The sequence below is a fragment of the Pimephales promelas genome, chromosome 7, assembly GCF_988280905.1.
Source record: "Pimephales promelas chromosome 7, fPimPro1.hap1.1, whole genome shotgun sequence".
Taxonomy (NCBI): domain Eukaryota; kingdom Metazoa; phylum Chordata; class Actinopteri; order Cypriniformes; family Leuciscidae; genus Pimephales; species Pimephales promelas.
The window spans coordinates 5,331,528-5,355,782 of record NC_142775.1 but is presented as its reverse complement, the minus strand read 5'-3'; the positions used below and the strand labels follow the sequence as shown (position 1 = coordinate 5,355,782).

At 36.0% G+C, this 24,255-nt stretch overlaps 2 protein-coding genes across 2 annotated transcripts in view; one reads left to right on the top strand and one right to left on the bottom strand.

Moving 5' to 3' along the window:
• Positions 1-715: 715 nt before the first annotated feature.
• Positions 716-10,655, bottom strand: cirsr (corepressor of RBPJ and splicing regulator). Its single transcript, XM_039687456.2, has 10 exons — positions 10,463-10,655; positions 9,741-9,835; positions 9,525-9,598; positions 9,317-9,330; positions 7,636-7,688; positions 7,507-7,555; positions 7,272-7,392; positions 3,369-3,475; positions 3,033-3,118; positions 716-1,814 (listed from the first exon to the last, which is right to left on the bottom strand). The coding sequence occupies exons 1-10, from the start codon at positions 10,532-10,534 to the stop codon at positions 1,346-1,348; spliced, it is 1,140 nt and encodes a 379-aa protein (XP_039543390.1). The 5' UTR covers positions 10,535-10,655; the 3' UTR covers positions 716-1,345.
• A 591-nt stretch (positions 10,656-11,246) lies between these two features.
• The window catches only part of scrn3 (secernin 3), a 155,938-nt gene continuing 142,929 nt past the window's right edge, over positions 11,247-24,255 (top strand). The window contains exons 1-2 of the mRNA XM_089132983.1: positions 11,247-11,388; positions 11,698-11,856. Coding sequence (XP_088989109.1) covers positions 11,698-11,856 — 159 coding nt within the window. The 5' untranslated portion in view covers positions 11,247-11,388. The remainder of the gene's footprint in view (positions 11,389-11,697; positions 11,857-24,255) is intronic.

Here is a 24,255-nt window from a genome sequence, read left to right as displayed (position 1 = left end):
GCAACTCTTTCATCTCCCTTTTGGTCAGACAATGTCCATCGAGCACAATCATGTTTACACATTAAATGATTATCGTTAGAAATAACTATATAGACACTAACAATGCTAATGTTTTACTGTCATGTTCTTATTATTGAACCAGTAAAACGCAACTAAAGTAGTCAGTGTTTAAATTCCTTTAGTCTAACCCAAAATAATTGAATTGCAATTGAATCGACTTTTTGTTACCTCATGGCCAGCCTTGATGAAGTTAGGGTTTGTTATTTTATCTGCTCGATTAATGTGATGTTGAGAGAAACACTGTTGGTCTTACGTGTATAAACCATGCGCTTTGACATTTTTGTTGCCAGTATTGTCATATTACCAATATATTTTCAGTTTTGAACATATATTACCAATATATTTTCAATTTTGAACATATATTGCCAATATATTTTCAATTTTGAACACCGCCACTTCGAACACGAGGAATAGTTCAGTTATATTTATACATCAGCTCGATTTCGCCAATTTGAGAGTTGTTGAACATTCTTTTAGTAGCTATACACAATAATTCTAATAATAAATTAGTCACCCTGAATTTAAAATGAGCTGAAAAAATCCCATTTAACGGACGGGTGATGTTGTAGAGTTGTAACTGGCATCAAGTTTTATACCACAACCTGTATTTCAGACATCCTTACAAACTGATTTGAGGTAAGGAGCGAGCCACAAAAACCATAAATAATAGTTTAATGAACAGAATATTATGTGTGGAATATATAACCTGTCAACGAGTCAAACAAACATTACATTTGAGGAGGGCTAAATGCTTAAAGAAAAGAGAACATGAACTAGGAGTACAGCAAATGTATTGAAAACACTTTAATTCCTGGTGTATAACAGGTTGAGTTCTACATTCTCATGGCGCCCTCTTCTGGAGAAATTCCCAGAAGAAAAAAAAAACATTGGGAAAGCCACCCAGAGAAACTATTTACCCAAAACATTTCAGATTCGGTCCTCATTTAGTAACCCTCACGTCAGTCCAAACTCTCATGACTCAAACAGAAAAGGAAATTAAAAATATATTTATATTTAAACGTCTCATTTCGGTACGAGTGACGTCTAAAGCTCCTAATATCCTCAAGTGTCATTGGTTCTCAGCAGATCAACAGAACTTCAAGGAAAGGGGAAGAATTACAAGACCAATGCCTTGAATTTCACACAAAAGGTATCGCACACCTTTAAGCAGATGTGTGTATCGCATTATATTGTATTGTCATCGGAGCGATCAAGCTTTAAAGTGTTTAAAAAGTGGTCAGAGTTTGGAATGACACAAGGGCGAGTCAATCATGTCCTTTGAGACTCATTTCTTCCTCTCTGCATCCCTGCTATCACTCCTGCCGTGTTTGTCCGAGCCCCTCCCTCGTTCCCGACTGACACTCCTCCTTTTGACATTTCTATCCCAGTTTCTCTCTCGTTCCCTCTTGCCCTTCTCCTGGTCTCTTTTCTCCCTGCTCGCGCTCCTGTCCCTCTCCTTACCATCTCTCCATCGCTGAGGGCTCCTGCTTTTCTCTCTCCTCCTCTCTCTACTCCTGCTCCTGTGTCTATCTTGTCCTCTCTCTTTGTCCTCCCTCCCTCTCTCACTGGACGAGTCCCTCCTCTTCTTCCTCTTCTTCTTCTTGTCCTCAGAGTCGCTGTCGCTGCTGTCTGAGGAGCTGCTGGATGAACTCTCACTCTCGGCTGGCTTCTTTTTCTGCTTCTTTTTGCTCTTCTTTTTCTCCTTTTTACTCTTCTTCTTCTTCTCTTTCTTCTTTTCAAGACGGTCAAGTTTTCTAAAAGGAAGAAGGGGATGAGAGTTATAATTATAATTCAAAAGTTTGGGGTTGGTAGGTTTATCTTTCTTTTCTTTTTTTTTAAGAAATTAATGCTTTTATTAAGCAAACTAAAAGTGGCAGAAAAGACATTTATATTACACTTCACCATATTCATATAGAAAAGAGTATATTTTAAATTGCAAAAATATACTTTTTTTCCCTATACATTTCAGTTTAATTATATATATATATATATAATTTGTGTGTGTATTTCTATATATATTTATTTATATATAAATACAAACACAAATTATATATATATATATATATATATACCTGTAGTGTGTAATTATACATATATAAATATATATATATATATATATATATATACACACCTGTAGTGTGTGTAATTATATACATACATATACATATATATATATATACACATACATACACTATATATATATATATACATATACATATATATACATATATATATATATATATATATACATATACATATATATATACATATATATATATATATATACACACACACACACACACACACACACACACATATATATATATATATATATATATATATATATATATATATGAAGAGTTCAGATGCAAAAGCCTCTAAATGCCATTTGAAATTTTCTTCTTTAATGATCATTTTTATCAAACTTGTATATTTAAGTTCAGTAATTTCACTTAAATGGCAATGATAATTACCTATTAATTGTTATTTAAGTGAAATTACTGAACTTAAATATACAAGTTTGATAAAAATCATCATTAAAGAAGAAAATTTCAAATGGCATTTAGAGGCTTTTGCATCTGAACTCTTCATATATATATATATATATATATATATATATATATATATACACACACATACACACACATATACATACATACATACATATACTTTGGAAATGGCAAAGGCTTATGATAACACTACTCGCAATTACTACTAAATTAAAAAATAAATTAATAATTAAATTACTACTTTGTACTACTTAATTAAAATTAAACTGAAATTAAACTAGTTTATAAAGAGTTAAAATGACAGATTTTCCCCTTAATGTCTTAGATGCACAAAAATGTAAAAATTGATAATATTACTAAAATTAATATTAATCGTTATTTATAAGAATTTATATTACTAGTAATTATGATCAATTGGATTACTATGAATATAGGCGGTAGTGTCTGTGTAATATCACACACCTGAGTAGTTTCTGTTTCTGTTTGGTGGACAGAGATTTCAGGAACTCCACCTCAGGGTCGTCTTCTTCCTCGCTGGCCACAAAATCCTGAAGCACAACAACACACACACACACGTTCACAATGGGTCAATCAGAAAGGTACTTTGTGCAGAACCACCGTGTGAAATCCAGCACGTCTCTACTCTTGTAATTGTAGTTGTTGGTCTCATCAGTTCTAGTCTAACCCTTCAACCGACGGGAACGGCCTGTTCAATAATTGGACGTTTTTCTGCAATCACACGCTGAGCTCCAGACATGGATATCATGGGTCATATTTGGGCAGGGTCCAGGAGATTACCTGTGCTGGATCAGTCATGGTGGCGTCCCTCCCAAGGACACATTTCTTCAGCGCAAACCCACTGTTTCGCATCTCTGCCATTAACTCGGAGGGGTGCATCGACGGACCTGTTAGGACAAATCACTCTTTCAGAACAAATAATGTGTGATCATCCCCCCCCCCTCGGAGAGATGCACACTACAGGCTTTGTTAACACACAAAGACGCACCAAATCAACTCTCAGCTGGGTAAGGCGTACAGTATTATCCTGCAGAAGCAGAGGTTTCATCCAATCAAAACAACTAATAATAACATTTCCCACCAACACGAGAGTAGGATCTATCTCCGCTCCGAAGAAACATGCGGAGACACACACACACCTTTACCACCTCAAAGTTACTCAGACACAAAACTGAACCATTCTGAGATTTTTCATTCTCTTAAAGTGGTTCACTTTTGAAAAAACTTTTGCTGCATGCATGTCATCCAAGATGTCCATGTCTTTCTTTCTTCAGTCGAAAAGAAATTAAGGTTTTTGATGAAAACATTCCAGCATTTTTCTCTATATAATGGACTTCAATGGGAACCAAACGGTTCAAGGTCAAGGTGTTCAAGGTGTTCTTCTTAATATCTTCTTTTGTGATCCACAGAGGGAAAAAGTCAGTAAGACTTTAGTTTAGGGTCCAATTCTCGCTCTTATCTAGATGCTTATTAAACTTAACTAACTGTTACTAAGCAGTAAGTACGAGTTTATTGAGGCAAAAGCCGTAGTTAATAGTGAGAATTGGACCAAAAAAGTCATACAGGTCTTTTTTTTTTTGGGTCCCTTTAATGGTGATTTTATTCTAAAACTGGGTACAATATTAGCACAATATAAGTAATTTGTGTATGAAATACTCCATCATATTTGTTATCCTTTAAAATAAATAAATTTGCGATGTGTTTAAGATTGTTTCAGCCACTGAATAAAAAATAAGGTAATTAATTTTGATCTCACAATTGCGAGAAATACTCCAGAAATACGAGTTTAAAAGGTCACTCTGGATTCTGACATAAAAGTCACAATTCTGAGAAAAATTAATTTCTTACACTTTTTAACTCACAATTGTGAGAAATAAAGCCAGAATTGTGAGAGCAAATGTCAAAATTACCTCTTTATTTTATTCTAGGGTGGAGACACAGCCATCATTTTATTGATATATGGATTACACTTTATTGATTTCAGGACCAAACGCCACATTCTTCAAGTGTTACAAGGATTCAAAGTTTGGCATGTTAGTACATAAATTCTCTACTAATATCATATAATCACAAATATTTTATCAGATTATAGAAGATAGTCTGAAATCTTGAAGTGTTTGTCTCCTAGTAACTGGGGTTGGGGTGATGTATGTTCTGACATCATTAGCATGTGATGCCGACAGGATTGGTCACATGGCATTTATAATTCAGACACCTGTATTCAGAAGTGAAGCTGAATGGGAAGCCATAGGAGCTTTGTCCAGGTATGACAGACACTCTCTGTGTATTATTGGACATTGTCGCCACCTACAGGTCTGAAAGTGATTATTGACTGAGCTAAATGTATAGACCATTTCACAAAATGTAAACAACACTGGTCCAGAAAAACTTCCTGTTTCAGTTTGTAACTGTTTTCTTTATTTCACATGTAAAGAAAACATCTTAAAGATGTTTGTTTAACTTTTTGATTCAGTTTTAAATGTTCTGTTGGTTGTATTTTATCCCAGCTTTTATGTAGTGTTAAAAAACTGAAACAGGAAGTGCTTCTGGACCAGTGTTGTTTACATCTTGTGAAATGGTCTATTGTAATTGTATTAGTATTACTGTTGTAGATTGCTAGAGCTAATGCTACTATTGTGGTCATGAATATTATCATTGATACTACCACCACTAATATTAATATGAATATATTATTGTTGTTTTTGTGATTACTGAGGTGATTATTACCTTCACTGGAATTATACTGATACTACCGGATTGCCCCATCTATAGTTGCCTCAAAGAAAGGATCTCGTGTCCCTACACGCACAACTTTGTCGATGACTGTTTTGTGCTGTTTTGTATTTTGTTGTTTTTGTGCTTTTTTTCCCTTCTTGTATATGTGTCACTGATTACTTACCTTGTATGAATTACTGTTTTGTTAATATGCAAAAAAAAAAATTAAATAATATAATATAATAACCAGGAAAACCTGGCTTCTCTAGAGACTCCCCTGCAAGTTCTCACATGGTTTGTCTAAAGGAACAAAAGGATCAAATCATTTTTTGAGCCATTCCGTTCATTTCATTCGTTGAATCAACTAAATGACTCGGGAAAAAAGATTCGTTCATTTTGATGAACGAGTTCGAACAGGAGAGTCACGAACGCGCATCACAGAACAGAGCAAGGCGAGCATTTGAGCTTATAAAACGTAAACTTTGTTATTTATTTTTGAAATGGCCGATAGTTTCGCTTGATAAGACCCTTATTCATCGTCTGGAATCATTTAAAGCACCTTTAAGCTGCACTGTCTTTTGGACCTTGAACCGTTTGGACCCCATTGAAGTCCATTATATGGAGAAAATACTGGAATGTTTTCATCAAAAACCTTTAATTTCTTTTTGTCTGAAGAAAGAAAGGCATGTGATTGGCTAAGGACAAAAAAGCAGGAAAATATACGAAGACATTCTTCAAAATATCTTCTTTTTTGTTCAGCACAAGAAATAAATGAAAATACAGGTTTGGAACAACATTTACAGTGAATAAATAATGACAGAATTTTTATTTTGGGGTCAACTATCCATTTAAGAACAAGCAGCTGCATTTTTATTATTAGGGCTACTGTCACTTTAAGACCTGTACGCGAGTCACGCGACACGTCTAATATACACGGAGCATTTGACAAGCAGATTTCTCTCAATTTTCTCGGTTTGCTTTGAGTTTAGACATAACCAAATGTTATGTAAACCTTATGTAAACCTTGTGTGTATTTGAGAGTATTAGCGAAATAATACTCGAAAGATAACTTAGTCCAGCAACCAGGCGCTGTTAGACAAGCTTTTAGTGCATGTGCACGTCGGGTGTTCGCGCTCAGAACAGCGCATCAGCAGCGAATGACATGTTTAACCGGCAAGGCTTGAATTAAATCACATGCAAATTAACTTTTGTGAACTCGCTGAACTGATGTAGCCGTTCCTCTGCGTTAATATTGCGAGTATTTGTCGCGTTGTACACTAATGCTGTTGAGACGGAGGTGTCAGGACTGCAACTGACAGAATGCACGATATAGCTGCTACATATTTCTACAAAAGCAGTCAGCAGCTTGCTTGGAGCAAGGATCATAGCGCAAATTTGAAATATATCGATATATCGCCTAGCCCTGGTGACCTAACTGTGATGTCAACTGACAACGATACCAGCGCGAGAGCAACTAGAGATACGAAATTGAGCAGGTGAACAAGCTGAACCAATTAGACATTCTCTGGCTGAACGCAAATACGTCCTTGTTGATACTTTGGAAGGAACTTTCTGTACGCACGTCAGCCAGTTATGGGTTATGTCCTCATATTCTCTCCTTTTCATTCCGGCTGCCGACACCCGTTTTTTTTTTTTTTTTTTTACAGATCTGCATGATTCACGTAGGTCACATTTTCAGGTCGGAAAATCCGGAATTCCGGATTAATCCGGAAAAATCACATGGACATCTTGGATGACATGGGGGGTGAGTACATTATCGGCAAAAGTTTTTTTAAAAGTGAACTTCTCCTTTAAAAACACCACATAGACATAAATAACAGTAAAAGCTGGATTTTCCGCACATGGGCATGGAGAAACTATCTCCTCAGTTGAAATTGCAGGTTCCCTGAGATTGTTTAGCACCTTTCCTGCCCTGATCATACAGAAAATAAGGAAAGATCAGTATACCTGCTGCTTCTTCACTGGGCATAGAGCTGGCATTGATCCCCGACAGACCGAAGAGGGGACACTCGCGATCCGTGTTCACATGACCCCATTTATGACACTTAATGCAGCGCACATTACGCACCTACAGCATTCAAGAACAAGAAAACAAGCAAAGTGCCCACATGTTCACGGCATTCAGACATTAGTGGGTCAGCAATACATTTATGAAGGTGTATAACACAAGATGAAGCATCACCTGAATGCCAAAGGGCTGATCTCGAATATTCATGTCATCCTTTGCATACCTGATGAGAAAAATATGAGTAGGAAATACTTTTAAGGGCAAATTTGAGATCAAGCATCACTTATCAGCGAGTGAACTTACTTTTCACGGGGAGCTACTTTCTGCCACTCAAACTTGTACTCGGACTCTCCTCCCTAAAGATGAAAAACGTGAGGTTGACTTTAGTGACGTGAGCTGAAACTGGGACATGCCACTAGAATAACCCCAAAATCTGAAAACAAATCTCTTTCTCTTTGTTGTTGAGTCGAGTGTCATATTTGATAGATCAGGATAGAGCTGCACGATTCTGGATAAACTGAAAATCACGATTTATTGTTTAAAATAGAGATCATGTTTCTCACTTAACGATTAAAAAAATAGCATGTAATTTACTAGAGGTTCTGACATCATGTTAAATGCTGTTTAAAAAAATACTTAATTTCCTAGAATTAATTGATATTATTAGAAATATTAGAATTAAAAAAATAATAATAATCACTCAAACTGATTTTGAAAAAAAATTTGTTCTAATTGATTAAATATGTTTTTTTTAATATATTCAATGACTCACTCATAAAGATTTCACTTGTTTAATTACTGGATGAATCAATGTTTTTGAACAAACGAATGATTCAATGACAAATACATGTGTAACAGTCGATTGTCGCCACCTACTGGAGTAATGGTGTAAGTGTACAATATTTATTTGAAGTTACTTCCAATGGGCTCTATGCACGGCGTTATTTCCGGTGAAGGATTAAGGATGCTCGATAACTTCCGCCGATCATAGAGTCCAATGCAATACCAATAGTTTATATTGAATTTTATACTCCATGGTTATACTAATGAAACGTTAGTCACAAAAACAGATAAAACAGACACCCCTCGTTGTGTTTATGCTTCTTTTTAAAATTATATTAAATAAACATAACTATATATAAAATTACATCTAAACGTATGTACGTTTCGTTTCAAAGACGGGAGGACAGTATTGAAGACTCTGCCATAATCCCGTTTTCTCCGGTTTTCCTCAGCTTTAATCTACACAACCGGAAATGGACGAGCATCCTTACGTCAAATGCGGAACTTATGCGTGCATATAGCCCATAGGTCATTTACTACCATAGACATCAGTGTTGTGTAAATAAATAAGCAAATAAATATCAGTTGTCACTCAATATCTGCCAATAATAAGTTTTGGTAAGATGATATTTAAATGATTCGTTTTATGATCAAAGCTCTGTGGTTTTAAAACATAATGCAATGTAAAACAATGATGATTGAGAGATGAACAAATAAACCTTCCTCAAAAGCCTGATGATCATATTTGATTCATACATTTCATGATTTTAACATAATTTTTCTAAAAGAAAAGTCGCTTCAGTCCAGAAAATGTTAGATCTTGTAAGTAGGATAAATATTCCTAACAATATCAAAGTTATTGTTACGTTTACTTTATATAGTTTACTTTATATAAAATCAGTAACGATTTCACAGCAAAAAGACAAGTTGAAGTTGGAAGTTTATACAATTATAAAGGCCTTTTACAAAGTATGAACCGTCAATTAGACGACAGAAGGCTTGTAGTGGATTGAGCGCAGCAGGCTTTACAGCAAAGTTGATCATGTTAATAATTCAGACGCCTTAGAAATGTGCACGTTAAATATGATGTGATATTAAGATATGCTTTAAAGGGTTAAAAACACAAGTTTAATATTTGTATTTAAAAAGGTTGACAGGACAAAATCACAAACAGCAAACTTTATCATGGAAGTGAATGTACCTCTTTTTCCTCCTCTGCAGGAAGTCGGTGGTGAATGAAAGAAAAAAAACATGATTATTTATACTCAGTTTCTTGATTTTCTAACAATTTGGATTGATTCAAATCTTGTATGTCTTTAGGTTTGATCATCATGACTTGCAAGCGAATGATCAGTTATCGATTACATTATTTGAATAACTCCACAACAACCGGTGGAAACGTTTCTGACCTTTAGATGCTCCAGGAGGCGCTTCATACATGAAGTTAAGGCCATTTTTCACACGATCGTCTCCCATCAGCAGTCTGGAACACAAAACATCCAACAGGACCATTTCAGTTTCCAGGTAAATGCCCTCGTGACTGTGTGTGTGTGTGTGTGTGTGTGTGTGTGAGAGAGAGGCTGAGACCCAGTCCTGTCTGCTGGTTTGGACTGGACTTTTCTGACCTGTTGTTGTACGTGTCCTGCTCCTTCAGGTAAGCCTGCATCAGATCCTCCTGCTGCTTCTTCTCGAAGGTTAACTTTTGCTCTGCGATCCATACCTGATGAAGAATCAAAGATATATGAAGAGTTTAGCACCTCAGATACACCAGTTTGTCTCTCAACATTCAAATAAAGGAGCCTGTGTTCCTCTGGAAACATCTGACACTAGACTCTGTTTTCTATATGATTATTACCCAAAGCAAATTAACACACATATCATATGTTTGTGAATAAATACATGTGCAACAACCAAATATGCCGTGAGTGGATCAACATTTGAAGTGGATCAAAACCTTTCTTCAAAGTTATAGACCATTTCACAAGATGTAAACAACACTGGTCCAGAAGCACTTCCTGTTTCAGTTTGTAACTGTTTTCTTTATTTCACGTGTAAAGAAAACATCATAAAGATGTTTGTTTAACTTTTTGATTCAGTTTTAAATGTTCTGTTGGTTGTATTTTATCCCAGCTTTTATGTAGTGTTAAAAAACTGAAACAGGAAGTGCTTCTGGACCAGTGTTGTTTACATCTTGTGAAATGGTCTATACATGAATTTTGAACAATTCCCGTTCTTGTCTTAGTAAAACTTTGAGGAACTTTGTTGATTCACTTTAAAAGTTGACTACTGTAAATATATACAGAAGACTCCAGTGCAATGCTAGCGAAAACCTCCCGCTTAACGTTACCTTCTTTATGTTGGATTTTGACGCAGGATGAAAATCCTTCTTGCACATGAAATTAGCAAAAGATTTCCCCATGTTTGAACACCAGCGTAACGACCAAAATGTTATTAAAAACTGAAGCTAGCGTTTTCCGCCTAGCATCAAAACATCAGTAGCGTCGCTTTTTTTATGACGCCATCAAAACAACAAACATCCGGGATTTTCCATAATATAAGCTGCTACTTTTATTAGCTACATTTTGTAAACATAAATTGAAGAAGCCTACATGTTCAACGATACATTACACAATATATAGTTTGACAAAATAAAGCTGTAAAAATGTGTGAAGGTTTTAATATTTTTATTTACTTTTTTATTTTATGTATTCAAAATTTCTAAAAAAAAAATACAGTTTTCTTCTAATGGTTTTATTTTAGTTTAAATCATAAAATACGTAAACATCGTACTTCGAAAGGAATACAGAATTATATTTCTTAAATACACAACTGTGCACTTCATTTTTATTATTTTTGTATATTATTATTTAATTTATGTAATTGTTGTTGCACTCCTGTGCTATACTTGTATGACATGTTTGTTTATTTATTTATTGTGGCCTATTTTATGATCATGTTAAAACAGCGAAATCAAATAGCCAATCGAAAATGCCACTGCACGCCCACGTGACTCGATGCGTCCTGAATGCGCCACCGCCACGCCCACTTTTCCGCTGACTAAACACCAATGCGGATCGAGCAGACTCATTGTCACAGCGCTTGAGCGGATTGTTTTGGTTGATTATAAATCAGAGGACCGTGCATGCGGATTTGTGTCAAAGTCTGCTGGCAGTTTTGTTTATGGAGAAAGGAAAGTAAACAGATGTTTAATCTCTTTGAACAGAATAGTGATTTTCTTCGTGCCTGACTGACACATACGCTGAGTTGGACAAGGTAAACATATTATTTAAAGCATACTGAATGCCAGCGTTATTGCAAATATTTGGATAATCTTAATGAATATCTACGTATTAGTGGTAATGGTAAATAATGTTTCATGTAAAGGCCTGTATCTGTATCTTACGAGTTCATTCATGCTGGTATATTTTGAGTAGAAAAACATTCTGTATTACTTCAAGGTCAGTGTTTGTTTTGAATGAATTCATGATTGCCATCTATTAATAATATTGAGAGATTGAAACTCCAGCAGTGAACACTGGATACATACATTTACATGGAATGTTACATTTTGTTTCTTTCAAGATGTACCCAACCTCCTGCGACACATTTGTGGCTTTGCCTCCGTCCACAGAGGGTCAGCAGCGGATCATCTTCGGGAAGAACTCGGACAGGCCCTGCGATGAAGTTCAAGAGGTCGTCTACTTCCCTGCAAAGGATCATGGCTCAGGAGACAAAGTTGAGGTATCTCAAGATGTTCCCCAGTCAGCAGATTTCCTTCGGCACAGATCTGACCCAAATAGAAATACACCTCTGATTAGAGTTTGCTGATGTTGTAGCCAGAACTGATCCAAAACAGTGATTTTAATTAGAGTTAGTTTGGGCAAAGGTTGTTGTTGTAAAGAGAGAGCAAAGATGAAAATATTAATGGGAATAACCTGTATTAAATAGTTGCCAGTCACATATAATACACCAATAGAAATGAAAAAAGAGAAAAAAGTAACCAATAGCCTGAGGTCTATGGAAGCTTGTTTCTAGCACCACCACCTCCAGCAGTTGACAATTGCGTGATATAACTCGCAGAGTTCTCACAATGATAAGAATAAGTCTCACAATTCTCAAAATAATACTTTTTTTCTCAGAATTATATCTCGCAATTCTGACTTTGTAGCTCGGGAGAAAAAGTCTGAATTGTGAGATATAAACGCCAGTGTTGGGAGTAACGCATTACAAAAGTAATACATTACAGTAACATATTACTTTTTGCTGTAACGCAGTAGTGTAAGGCATTACTAATCAATTTTCAGTAATATTTTACTCGTTACATGTTCAGTGAGGCTTGTATTACAGTTGTATTACGGTGTATTGTCTCCTTTTACTTCTTAAAGGCAACAGACTATGTGAAAGGTTTAAAGCAGTCTTTTAGTGCCAGTTCAGAGCGGTCGCGTCTGTAACATTATTTTTTCCTCATAAATGCGAACACGAAAACTAAAATAAAATGAATATTTTAAGTTCTATGGAGACCGGAGAGCCAACCTTTCCTCATCCGATTTGCGCAGTGTAATTAACAGAATTACAAAAAAATATATTTGCCTCCTATTTTTTTGTCACGCATGAATGTTTGTCTTTTCCCTAATATTAAAAATAAAACATAGACTGATATTTGTCTAATGTCTGGAGTCCTTTAAGGAAGTAGCCTATATACGTTTCAATACATGAATTTTCTGAGAATTTTTTATTTCAAGTTTTGACTGCAAATGTCATGTCCATAATGCTGGACTTCCCCAATTTTAAATAATTTATCCTCAACTAGTTTTGTGGTGTAGGTCTACGTATTTTATAATGTTAACTTCAAATAATACTAATAGCCTAATTTAAAGATAAGGCAGCATTGGATCTGGACGGTAAGGAGAATAACGCTGGAGTTGGAAGAGGTGTGTCGCGATTCTGTAGGTTTGTGGATCTGAGTCGTGTGGCGAATCACGATTTCGGTTTCATATTGCATATCGTTACAGCCCAAAAGTTAAGTTCTACTTAGTTATTTTGGTGAAAGTAACTCAAAAGTAATACATGAGTAATGTAACGCATTACAATTCTGGGACAGTAATATTGTAAGGTAATGAATTACTTTTAAATAACAGTAACAAGTAATACCTAATGTATTACAGTTTGGAAGTAACTTGCACAACACTGATAAACGCATAGTTATAAACTTGTAGTTCTGAAAAAAAAAGTCAGAATTGCGAGTTTATATATTTCAATTCTGACTTTATAACACAATTGTGACTTTATATCTTGCAATTCTGCCTTTAAAATCACAATTGTGAATGTATATCACACAATTCAGAGAAAAAAGTCAGAATTTCGAGATGTAAACTCAGAATTTGTTAGAAAACAAGTCAGAATTGTGATATAAACTCATAGTTATAAACTTTGTAATTCTGAGAAAAGTAGTCTGAATTGTGAGTTTATATATTGCAATTCTGACTTTATAACACAATTGTGACTATATATCACACTATTCTGCCTTTATAACAAGCAATTGTGTATTTATATCTTGCAATTCTGCCTTTATAATTCACAATTGTGAGTTTATATCAAACAATTCAGGGATAAAAGTTAGAATTGTGAGATATAAACTCATAGTTATAAACTTTGTAATTCTGAGTAAAAAAAGTCAGAATTGCGAGTTTATATTTTTCAATTCTGACTTTATAACACAATTGTGACTTTATATCACACTATTCTGCCTTTATAACAAGCAATTGTGTATTTATATCTTACAATTCTGCCTTTATAACTCACAATTGTGAGTTTATATCGCACAATTCAGAGAAAAAAGTCAGAATTTCGAGATGTAAACTCGCAATTTGTGAGAAAAAAAGTCAGAATTGTGATATAAACTCATAGTTATAAACATAGTTGTAATTCTGAGAAAAGTAGTCTTTGTGTAGTAGTCAGAATTGTAGAGTTTATATATTTCAATTCTGACTTTATAACACAATTGTGACTTTATATCACACTATTCTGCCTTTATAACAAGCAATTGTGTATTTATATCTTTCAATTCTGCCTTTATAACTCACAATTGTGAGTTTATATCACACAATTCAGAGAAAAAAGTCAGAATTTCGAGATGTAAACTCAGAATTTGTGAGAAAACAAGTCAGAATTGTGATATAAACTCATAGTTACAAACTTTGTAATTCTGAGAAAAGTCAGAATTTCGAGATGTAAACTCGCAATTTGTGAGAAAAAAAGTCAGAATTTTGAGATAAAAGGATTTAATCACCTTTAAATTGTTTTATTACGTGGTGTAAACAAGTTTCATATAGTGGCATGGGCGTCGGAACCATTGTATATGGGTGGGACAAGACCCACCCACTTTTTAAGACCAATGATATTGGGCCCACTCACTTCTACCGTCTCTAATTCAGCGCATTTGTCTGTTCACTTTTCAGAGCGCCGTCAGTCAAATCCATTCCACTTGAGCAATTATGGAATTAATTTTGAGCCAATAAAAATGAACGTAACGTTTCAAGAAACTAATGAAAATATAAATTTAAACTGAATAAAATATCTTTGAAACTGAAAAAGAATGAACCGCAAGCAATTTTTTTGACTTTGTTTTTAATACACTACATGTTTTGCTAACTATTCCTTATATTTCTTTTACTGATCTACACTTACAAATGCGCTTCCAGAGTTTTAATTTACGCTTCTGAAGTTTTCGTTTACGCTTCTGGTGTTTTCGTAAACACTCCCTGAGTTTGCATTCGCTGTTCTGACACAAATCTCTCGTGGGGGCGGGATAGTAGCAGTGTATTCTCATTGGCTACTGAGTTTTTGATTGACAGCTTCTTGACCTGGAAGTGAAGACGTCAGTGAGTGTTGTGTTTACACGTGTCAGACTGACGAGCCCTGCAACTTTGCTGGCTGCGCATCGTCTCATTTTATTATGACTTTCAACTGTCTGTGGTTACAAAGCATTAAATGGCAACGAACACAGCTCAGCCATTAATAGACAATAACTGGAAGTGTCCGTTCTTATAGAATGTGTTTTGAAACTGACACTATTTGTTGAAGAAAGTTTTTTTTTTTATTGATAAATGACCTTAAGAACTCAGTCTGTGGTCTCTGGTGTATTTTTTTGCTTCATAATGCATATTTTTTTCATGATAGCCAGACAGTAGGCTATCAAAAAATTATTGAATTATTAAAATTATTAAATTAAATTATTAAACAAGATATTTAATGAATAGCCTACCTGGAATAACAAATGCTAAAATACATATATTTTAAAGATTCAGCAAAGAAAACACTCAGCCATCACTGAAATAACATAGGAAATAAATACGGGTCTTTTTTAGACCCATGTTGCACATTAGAAGGGGTATCCATAGCTTGCGCATCAAAGGGTTAATTTGCTTGTTACACAATGGAGTCCAACTTATTGTAATAATTATTTGACTACTTTTAAACATATAATTATTCCTTGGCATCCTTGCATACTAAACTACATTTTTTTTATTTTTTTATTGTTTGCCTGCTGGAGGTAGGCTAAGCTATTATGTCGTGTGTAGAGTGATGTTAACATTTAAGCTGGTGAGAGAAAATGGCACTATCAAAGAGTCTAAAAGGACAGCGAAAATAGCCATACAAAGATGTCAAAGACAAATATGCGTTAATCCTACCTAGTTTTGTAAATGCAAAGACAGACACTAACTAAAAGAGGTTCAAATTTTTCTCTGTTTAATTTGCACCCTGAATATGGGTTGGAGCTTTTAATTTTGAACTCTCAAAGTGCACCAGACTGCTGAATTTAACATTACAGAACACAAAATTATCTTACGGGGGAGCGTGCCCCCGAACCCCCCTAGAGAAATAGACAAGCGCGTCGTTAGCGTTGGGCTTTAATCAAGAAGACTTGAGTTCAATTCCCATATTTGCGTTAATTTGTTGTGATTATATCAAACAAAAGTGGCCTAAACAATATTTCTTCAACCCGGTATCGTGACAAGACGTGAAATAATCACTTTGGTCCACTTTTGAAAACGCGTAGATGTCACGGTTTAAACCCCCTCAAAAGTGAAACTTACACTTAAACTGAAACTTACCTATTGGTTTTTATTAAACTGAGAAAAATGGAATTTTGTTTTATTGACGATCACAGAGAAATGGTCTAATATTTAAAATGCAAAAAACATTTATTATTTTCAAGGTGAACAGGATTCATTTGCCTCGATCCATGCTGAAAAAAACGTCTAAATGTCACATTTTTAATGAAGCAGCCTAAATAGTCCACTTTGGAAAATGTGTAGATGTCACGGTTTAACCCCCTCAAACGTGAAACTTACACGTTTGCGTTAACACGCTCCAGTGGAGAGATATCCAGATGTTATTCGCCTCTGCCATAACGACCTATTGGTTTTCATTAAACCGAGAAAAATGGAATTTTGTTTTATTTACGATCACTGAGAAATGTTCTATTATTTAAAATGCAATATATATATATATATATATATATATATATTATTTTCAAGGTGAAAAGGATTAATTTGCCTGGATCCACCCCGAAGAAAACGTCTATATGTCACGTTTTTAATGAAGCAGCCTAATGAGTAAAATGTCTATTTTCTTGGGCGTCCCGTCCCCCAGCTCCTCGTTTAAGCAAAAGGTACGCTAAAACAACGTATTACATCGACGTTAAACCACGTTAACCGTGTTAACTATAACCTTTTAAATACTCTACCTAGTTCCATTGCTTAGCAACGGGAAGAAACTCCTGTAACTTCAGTGCCCAACCCGTATCACGACAAGACGTGAAATAATCATGTTGGTCCACTTTGGAAAATGTGTAGATGTCACGGTTTAGTTTAAACTCAAAACCATAAATAGGGCTATACTGCCCTCTTGTGTCAAATTATATTTCTATATTTATTTTTCCAACAAATAAAACCAAACCTGCAATAATAAAACCCCGTCCAATATAGTAGGGTAGGGAGGGGGGGTTCACCTGCACCCGAAAGATATATTTTTTTAACCTAGTTTTTTGTAATCCTTAAGGTGTCTAGAAAATGAATTTTGATGTTCCCCGCGCACATTTTTGTCCCATATGTGATTTTTTGTATCATCTTTTGTGTCCGTGCTTGATTTTTGGCTGCGGAAAATGAAAACTTTAAACCTACATAGAATCTGAACAATACATCCTACAGACACAATCTACCCCATTTTCTCTTCGTCTTTGCATGAGGAATTGATAGATATGAGGATTGTCTTGATTAGATGATGTGGATCGCGTGTACCCTACCCCCACCCCACACCTAAACCTAACCGCGTCCTCTAACAGACGCTTTCCTTTAGCGTCAGTTAGATGACGCCGTAGGATCATCGAAAAATGATCGAAAAATATATCTTTCGGTCATGTAAGTGACGCTAAAGGGCGCCTAAAACGTCAAATATTGAAGCATGGTCAAAGGTGACGCCTTGGGGTGAGAATGCGTTGACTCAAATAAACACCAAAAAATTGTAAAAAAAAATGGTGACATTGGATCACTGGAACTCCTGTCCTATGGACCCTTCTGATATATGTTTTCTATCTTTTGTATTTTTACAGTCTTTAGGATGTCTAAGAAGCAAATGTTAATGATCGCCACCTGAAATATTGTCCCATGTATGTATTTTCTGGCTATATTGGTTGCCACCCTGGATATCCAAAAAAGCACATATGCAGTCTGTTTTTCTCCTTAAGTTTTCGATTTGATAGATCTCCTCCATTTTTCATAACTGGCTATGTAAATTATTGTTGAGCACATGTTGAGCTTGTTCCCAATGTTCACTTGTTGCACATTAAAAATATAACATAGATATTTTAATTAAATAAAACATTTTAAGATACAACGTGTTCAAAAATATGCATTAATTAAAAATCACATCATGTAATTAGGATTCACTGGTAATGTGAGGTTTATTTAACATACGTTTTTAAACTAACTACACAAATACATAGCCTACACCATGCACCAACACACAATTAGAAAGGTCTTTCTTGGTGAAGAGCATTTAGCGTTATGGAAGCCCACATTAACTGGCAGATAATGGTCTCTGCAGGTTTCTGTTAAGTTGAAAAAAAAATGTTATGCTTAATAATTAATTAATTATACTTTCATTATTATTATTATTACTACTGGTGAGGGAATGTGTTTCATCTCGAGTGGGCCTCAACAACCCGATCCCTGGACATGGAAACTAGCTCTAGGGACAGAATGGCCCCCCTGACCTGAACCCGAGTAGTGTTCAGTTATTGGACTTCTGTGCTAATCACAGTTTGTCCACAACGAACACCATCTTCAAGCAAAAGGGTGTCCATCAGTGCATGCAGCACCTGAACACCCTAGGGCGTAGGTCAATGATCGACTTTGTGGTCGTTTCATCTGACTGCAGCCATATGTCTTGGACACTTGGGTGAAGAGAGGGGCAGAGCTGTCAACAGATCACAACCTGGTGGTGAGTTGGATCAGATGGCGGGAGAGGAAGCTAAACAGACTCGGCAGACCCAAGCGTACTGTAAGGGTCTGCTGGAAACGTTTGGCAGAGATCTTCAACTCCCACCTCTGGAGGAGCCTCGACCAGATCCCGGGGGAGGCTGTAGATATTGAGTCCGAGTGGACCATGTTCTCCACCTACATTGTCGAAGCGGCTGCTCAGAGTTGCAGCCGTAAGGTCTCCGGTGCCTATCGAGGCGGCAATCCCCGAACCCGGTGGTGGACACAGGAAGTAAAGTATGCCGTCAAGCTGAAGAAGGAGGCCTATGGGGCCTGGCTGGCTTGTGGAACTCCTGAGGCAGCTGACTGGTACCGGCAGGCCAAGCGAACTGCAGCCCGGGTGGTTGTGGAGGCAAAAACTCGGGCCTGGGAGGAGTGCACTTTTATGATGGATAGATGCACTTATGTGATGGATAGATGAACTTTTATGATGGATAGATGCACTTTTATGATGGACAGATGCACTTATGTGATGGATAGATGAACTTTTATGATGGATAGATGCACTTTTATTGCTGGACAGATGAACTTTTATGATGGATAGATGCACTTTTATGATGGACAGATGCACTTTTATGATGGATAGATGCACTTTTATTGCTGGACAGATGAACTTTTATGATGGATAGATGCACTTTTATGATGGACAGATGAACTTTTATGATGGACAGATGCACTTTTATGATGGACAGATGCACCTTTATGATGGACAGATGCACTTTTATGATGGATAGATGCACTTTTATGATGGACAGATGCACTTTTATGATTGATAGATGCACTTTTATGATTGATAGATGCACTTTTATGATGGACAGATGCACTTTTATGATGGACAGATGCACTTTTATTGCTGGACAGATGAACTTTTATGATGGATAGATGCACTTTTATGATGGACAGATGCACTTTTATTGCTGGACAGATGAACTTTTATGATGGATAGATGCACTTATGTGATGGATAGATGCACTTTTATGATGGATAGATGCACTTTTATGATGGACAGATGAACTTTTATGATGGACAGATGCACTTTTATGATGGACAGATGCACCTTTATGATGGACAGATTTACTTTTATGATGGATAGATGCACTTTTATGATGGACAGATGCACTTTTATGATGGACAGATGCACTTTTATGATTGATAGATGCACTTTTATGATGGACAGATGCACTTTTATGCTGGACAGATGCACTTTTATTGCTGGACAGATGAACTTTTATGATGGATAGATGCACTTTTATGATTGATAGATGAACTTTTATGATGGACAGATGCACTTTTATGATGGACAGATGCACTTTTATGATGGACAGATGCACTTTTATGATGGATAGATGCACATTTATGATTGATAGATGCACATTTATGATGGACAGGTGCACTTTTATGATGGATAGATGCACTTTTATGATGGACAAATGCACTTTTATGATGGACAGATGCACTATTATGATGGACAGATGCACTTTTATGATGGACAGATGCACTTTTATGATGGACAGATGAACTTTTATGATGGACAGATGCACTTTTATGATGGACAGATGCACTTTTATGATGGATAGATGCACTTTTATGATTGATAGATGCACTTTTATGATGGACAGATGCACTTTTATGATGGACAGATGCACTTTTATGATGGAGAGATGCACTTTTATGATGGACAGATGCACTTTTATTGCTGGACAGATGAACTTTTATGATGGATAGATGCACTTTTATGATGGATAGATGCACTTTTATGATGGACAGATGAACTTTTATGATGGACAGATGCACTTTTATGATGGACAGATGCACTTTTATGATGGACAGATGCACTTTTATGATGGATAGATGCACTTTTATGATTGATAGATGCACTTTTATGATGGACAGATGAACTTTTATGATGGACAGATGCACATTTATGATGGACAGATGCACTTTTATGATGGATAGATGAACTTTTATGATGGACAGATGCACTTTTATGATGGACAGATGCACTTTTATGATGGATAGATGCACTTTTATGATGGATAGATGCACTTTTATGATGGACAGATGCACTTTTATGATTGATAGATGCACTTTTATGATGGATAGATGCACTTTTATGATGGACAGATGCACTTTTATTGCTGGACAGATGAACTTTTATCATGGATAGATGCACTTTTATGATGGACAGATGCACTTTTATTGCTGGACAGATGAACTTTTATGATGGATTGATGCACTTTTATGATGGATAGATGCACTTTTATGATGGACAGATGCACTTTTATGATGGATAGATGCACTTTTATGATTGATAGATGCACTTTTATGATGGACAGATGAACTTTTATGATGGACAGATGCACTTTTATGATGGATAGATGCACTTTTATGATGGACAGATGCACTTTTATGATGGATAGATGCACTTTTATGATGGACAGATGAACTTTTATGATGGACAGATGCACTTTTATGATGGATAGATGCACTTTTATGATGGACAGATGCACTTTTATGATGGATAGATGCACTTTTATGATTGATAGATGCACATTTATGATGGACAGATGCACTTTTATCATGGATAGATGCACTTTTATGATGGACAAATGCACTTTTATGATGGACAGATGCACTTTTATGATGGATAGATGCACTTTTATGATGGACAGATGCACTTTTATGATGGACAGATGCACTATTATGATGGACAGATGCACTTTTATGATGGGCAGATGCACTTTTATGATGGATAGATGCACTTTTATGATGGACAAATGCACTTTTATGATGGACAGATGCACTTTTATGATTGATAGATGCACTTTTATGATGGACAGATGCACATTTATGATGGACAGATGCACTTTTATGATGGACAGATGCACTTTTATGATGGACAGATGAACTTTTATGATGGATAGATGCACTTTTATGATGGACAGATGCACTTTTATGATGGATAGATGCACTTTTTCTCAGTGATCGTAAATAAAACAAAATTCCATTTTTCTCGGTTTAATGAAAACCGATAGGTCGTTATGGCACATAGACATATACACTAGACCTCACCTTGGCTACGGCAGTTCATTGGAACGAATGCGTCAATAGAGCCGCCATCTTTAATGCATCAGCGTCAATGTAGTAGACACAGTAAATCACCATAAATCATCATGAATGCGATTTTTCTTGTTTTTTTGGTTTGTTCCAACGGTCAGACATGTATTTATCATTGATTCCAGAAAGAAAAAAAATTTAAAAAAAAAAAAAAAAAACATTCTTTCTAGTTCAGATTTAATCCGTGAACATCATACGCTGCACAAAAGTCCGCCACCATCAATGAATTTGAAGTAAAGGCAGAGATAGCAGCATTATAGCTACTTCCTATGACAAGACCCCTGTTCCAAGATGGCGGCGGTTTTGACGCATGCTTAGACCCCCAAGGTGAGGTCTAGTGTATATATCTATGGTTATGGCAGAGGCGAATAAACATCTGGATATCTCTCCACTGGAGCGTGTTAACGCAAACGTGTAAGTTTCACGTTTGAGGGGGTTAAACCGTGACATCTACACATTTTCCAAATTGGACTATTTAGGCTGCTTCATTAAAAATGTGACATTTAGACGTTTTTTTCGCCGTGGATCGAGGCAAATGAATCCTTTTCACCTTGAAAATAATAAATGTTTTTTGCATTTTAAATAATAGACAATTTCTCAGTGATCGTCAATAAAAACAAAATTCCATTTTTCTCGGTTTAATGAAAACCAATAGGTCGTTTAAACCGTGACAATGACATCTACACGTTTTCAAAAGTAGACCAACGTGATTATTTCACGTCTTGTCTTGATACCGGGTTGAAGAAATGTTGTTTTGGCCACTTTGTTTGATATAATCACAACAATTTAACGTAAGCAAGAATGGGATTTGAACTCAGGTCTTCTTGCTTTAAGCCCAACGCTTTATCAATTGAGCCACTGAATCTGTTGAGTTCAAAGGTTTATTGAATGAATTTGTATTGACGGTTTGGTTTTATTTGTTGGAAAAATAAATATAGAAATATAATTTGATACAAGAGGGCAGTATAGCCCTATTTATGGTTTTGAGTTTAAACTAAACCGTGACATCTACACATTTTCCAAAGTGGACCAACATGATTATTTCACGTCTTGTCGTGATACAGGTTGGGCACTGAAGTTACAGGAGTTTCTTTTTCGGTTTAATGAAAACCTGACATCTACACATTTTCCAAAGTGGAATATTTAGGCTGCTTCATTAAAAATGTGACATTTAGACGTTTTCTTCGGCGTGGATCCAGGCAAATGAATCCTTTTCACCTTGAAAATAATTTTAAAAAAAATTTTTTGCTTTTTAAATAATAGAACTTTTCTCAGTGATCGTAAATAAAACAAAATTCCATTTTTCTCGGTTTAATGAAAACCGATAGGTCGTTATGGCAGAGGCGAATAAACATCTGGATATCTTATAGAGGGCCATGAGACATAGACCTGAGTGCAACAATGGAGGCTCTAGACCCTTCCAGTGCTGAGATATCGAAACTCAAAATTTCGACCCGAAAAAAAAAACGACAGTGTTACCCCTTACGTTTTTTTTTGGGGGGGGCGAAAAATTAAGTATCCCCAATCTTCTCAAAACTCTGGATTCTGATAGAGGGCCATGAGACTTAGACCTGAGTGCAACAATGGAGGCTCTAGACCCTTCCAGAGCTGAGATATTGAAAATCAAAATTTCGACCCGTAAATAAAACGACAGTGTTACCCCTTACGTTTTTTTTTTTTTGGGCAAAAAATTAAGTATCCCTAATCTTCTCAAAACTCTGGATTCTGATAGAGGGACATGAGCCTTAGACCTGAGTGCAACAATGGAGGCTCTAGACCCTTCCAGTGCTGAGATATCGAAACTCAAAATTTCGACCCGAAAAAAAAACGACAGTGTTACCCCTTACGTTTTTTTTTTTTGGGCGAAAAATTAAGTATCCCCAATCTTCTCGAAACTCTGGATTCTGATAGAGGGCCATGAGACTTAGACCTGAGTGCAACAATGGAGGCTCTAGACCCTTCCAGAGCTGAGATATCGAAACTCAAAATTTCGACCAGAAAAAAAAACGACAGTGTTACCCCTTACATTTTTTTGGGGGGGCGAAAAATTAAGTATCCCCAATCTTCTCAAAACTCTGGATTCTGATAGAGGGCCATGAGACATAGACCTGAGTGCAACAATGGAGGCTCTAGACCCTTCCAGTGCTGAGATATCGAAACTCAAAATTTCGACCCGAAAAAAAACGACAGTGTTACCCCTTATGTTTTTTTTTTGGGTGAAAAATTAAGTATCCCCAATCTTCTCAAAACTCTGGATTCTGATAGAGGGCCATGAGCCTTAGACCTGAGTGCAAAAATGGAGGCTCTAGACCCTTCCAGAGCTGAGATATCGAAACTCAAAATTTTGACCCAAAAAAAAAACGAGTGTTACCCCTTACGTTTTTTTTTTTTGGGGCGAAAAATTAAGTATCCCCAATCTTCTCAAAACTCTGGATTCTGATAGAGGGCCATGAGACTTAGACCTGAGTGCAACAATGGAGGC

Coding starts and splice junctions, on each gene's coding strand:
- cirsr (XM_039687456.2), bottom strand. CDS start 10,534: ATGGGGAAATCTTTTGCTAATTTCATGTGCAAGAAGGATTTTCATCCT. Junction 9,599..9,740: donor CAGGACACGTACAACAACAG/GTCAGAAAAGTC, acceptor TTTGTGTTCCAG/ACTGCTGATGGGAGACGATC. Junction 3,119..3,368: donor CCATGACTGATCCAGCACAG/GTAATCTCCTGG, acceptor GTTGTGCTTCAG/GATTTTGTGGCCAGCGAGGA.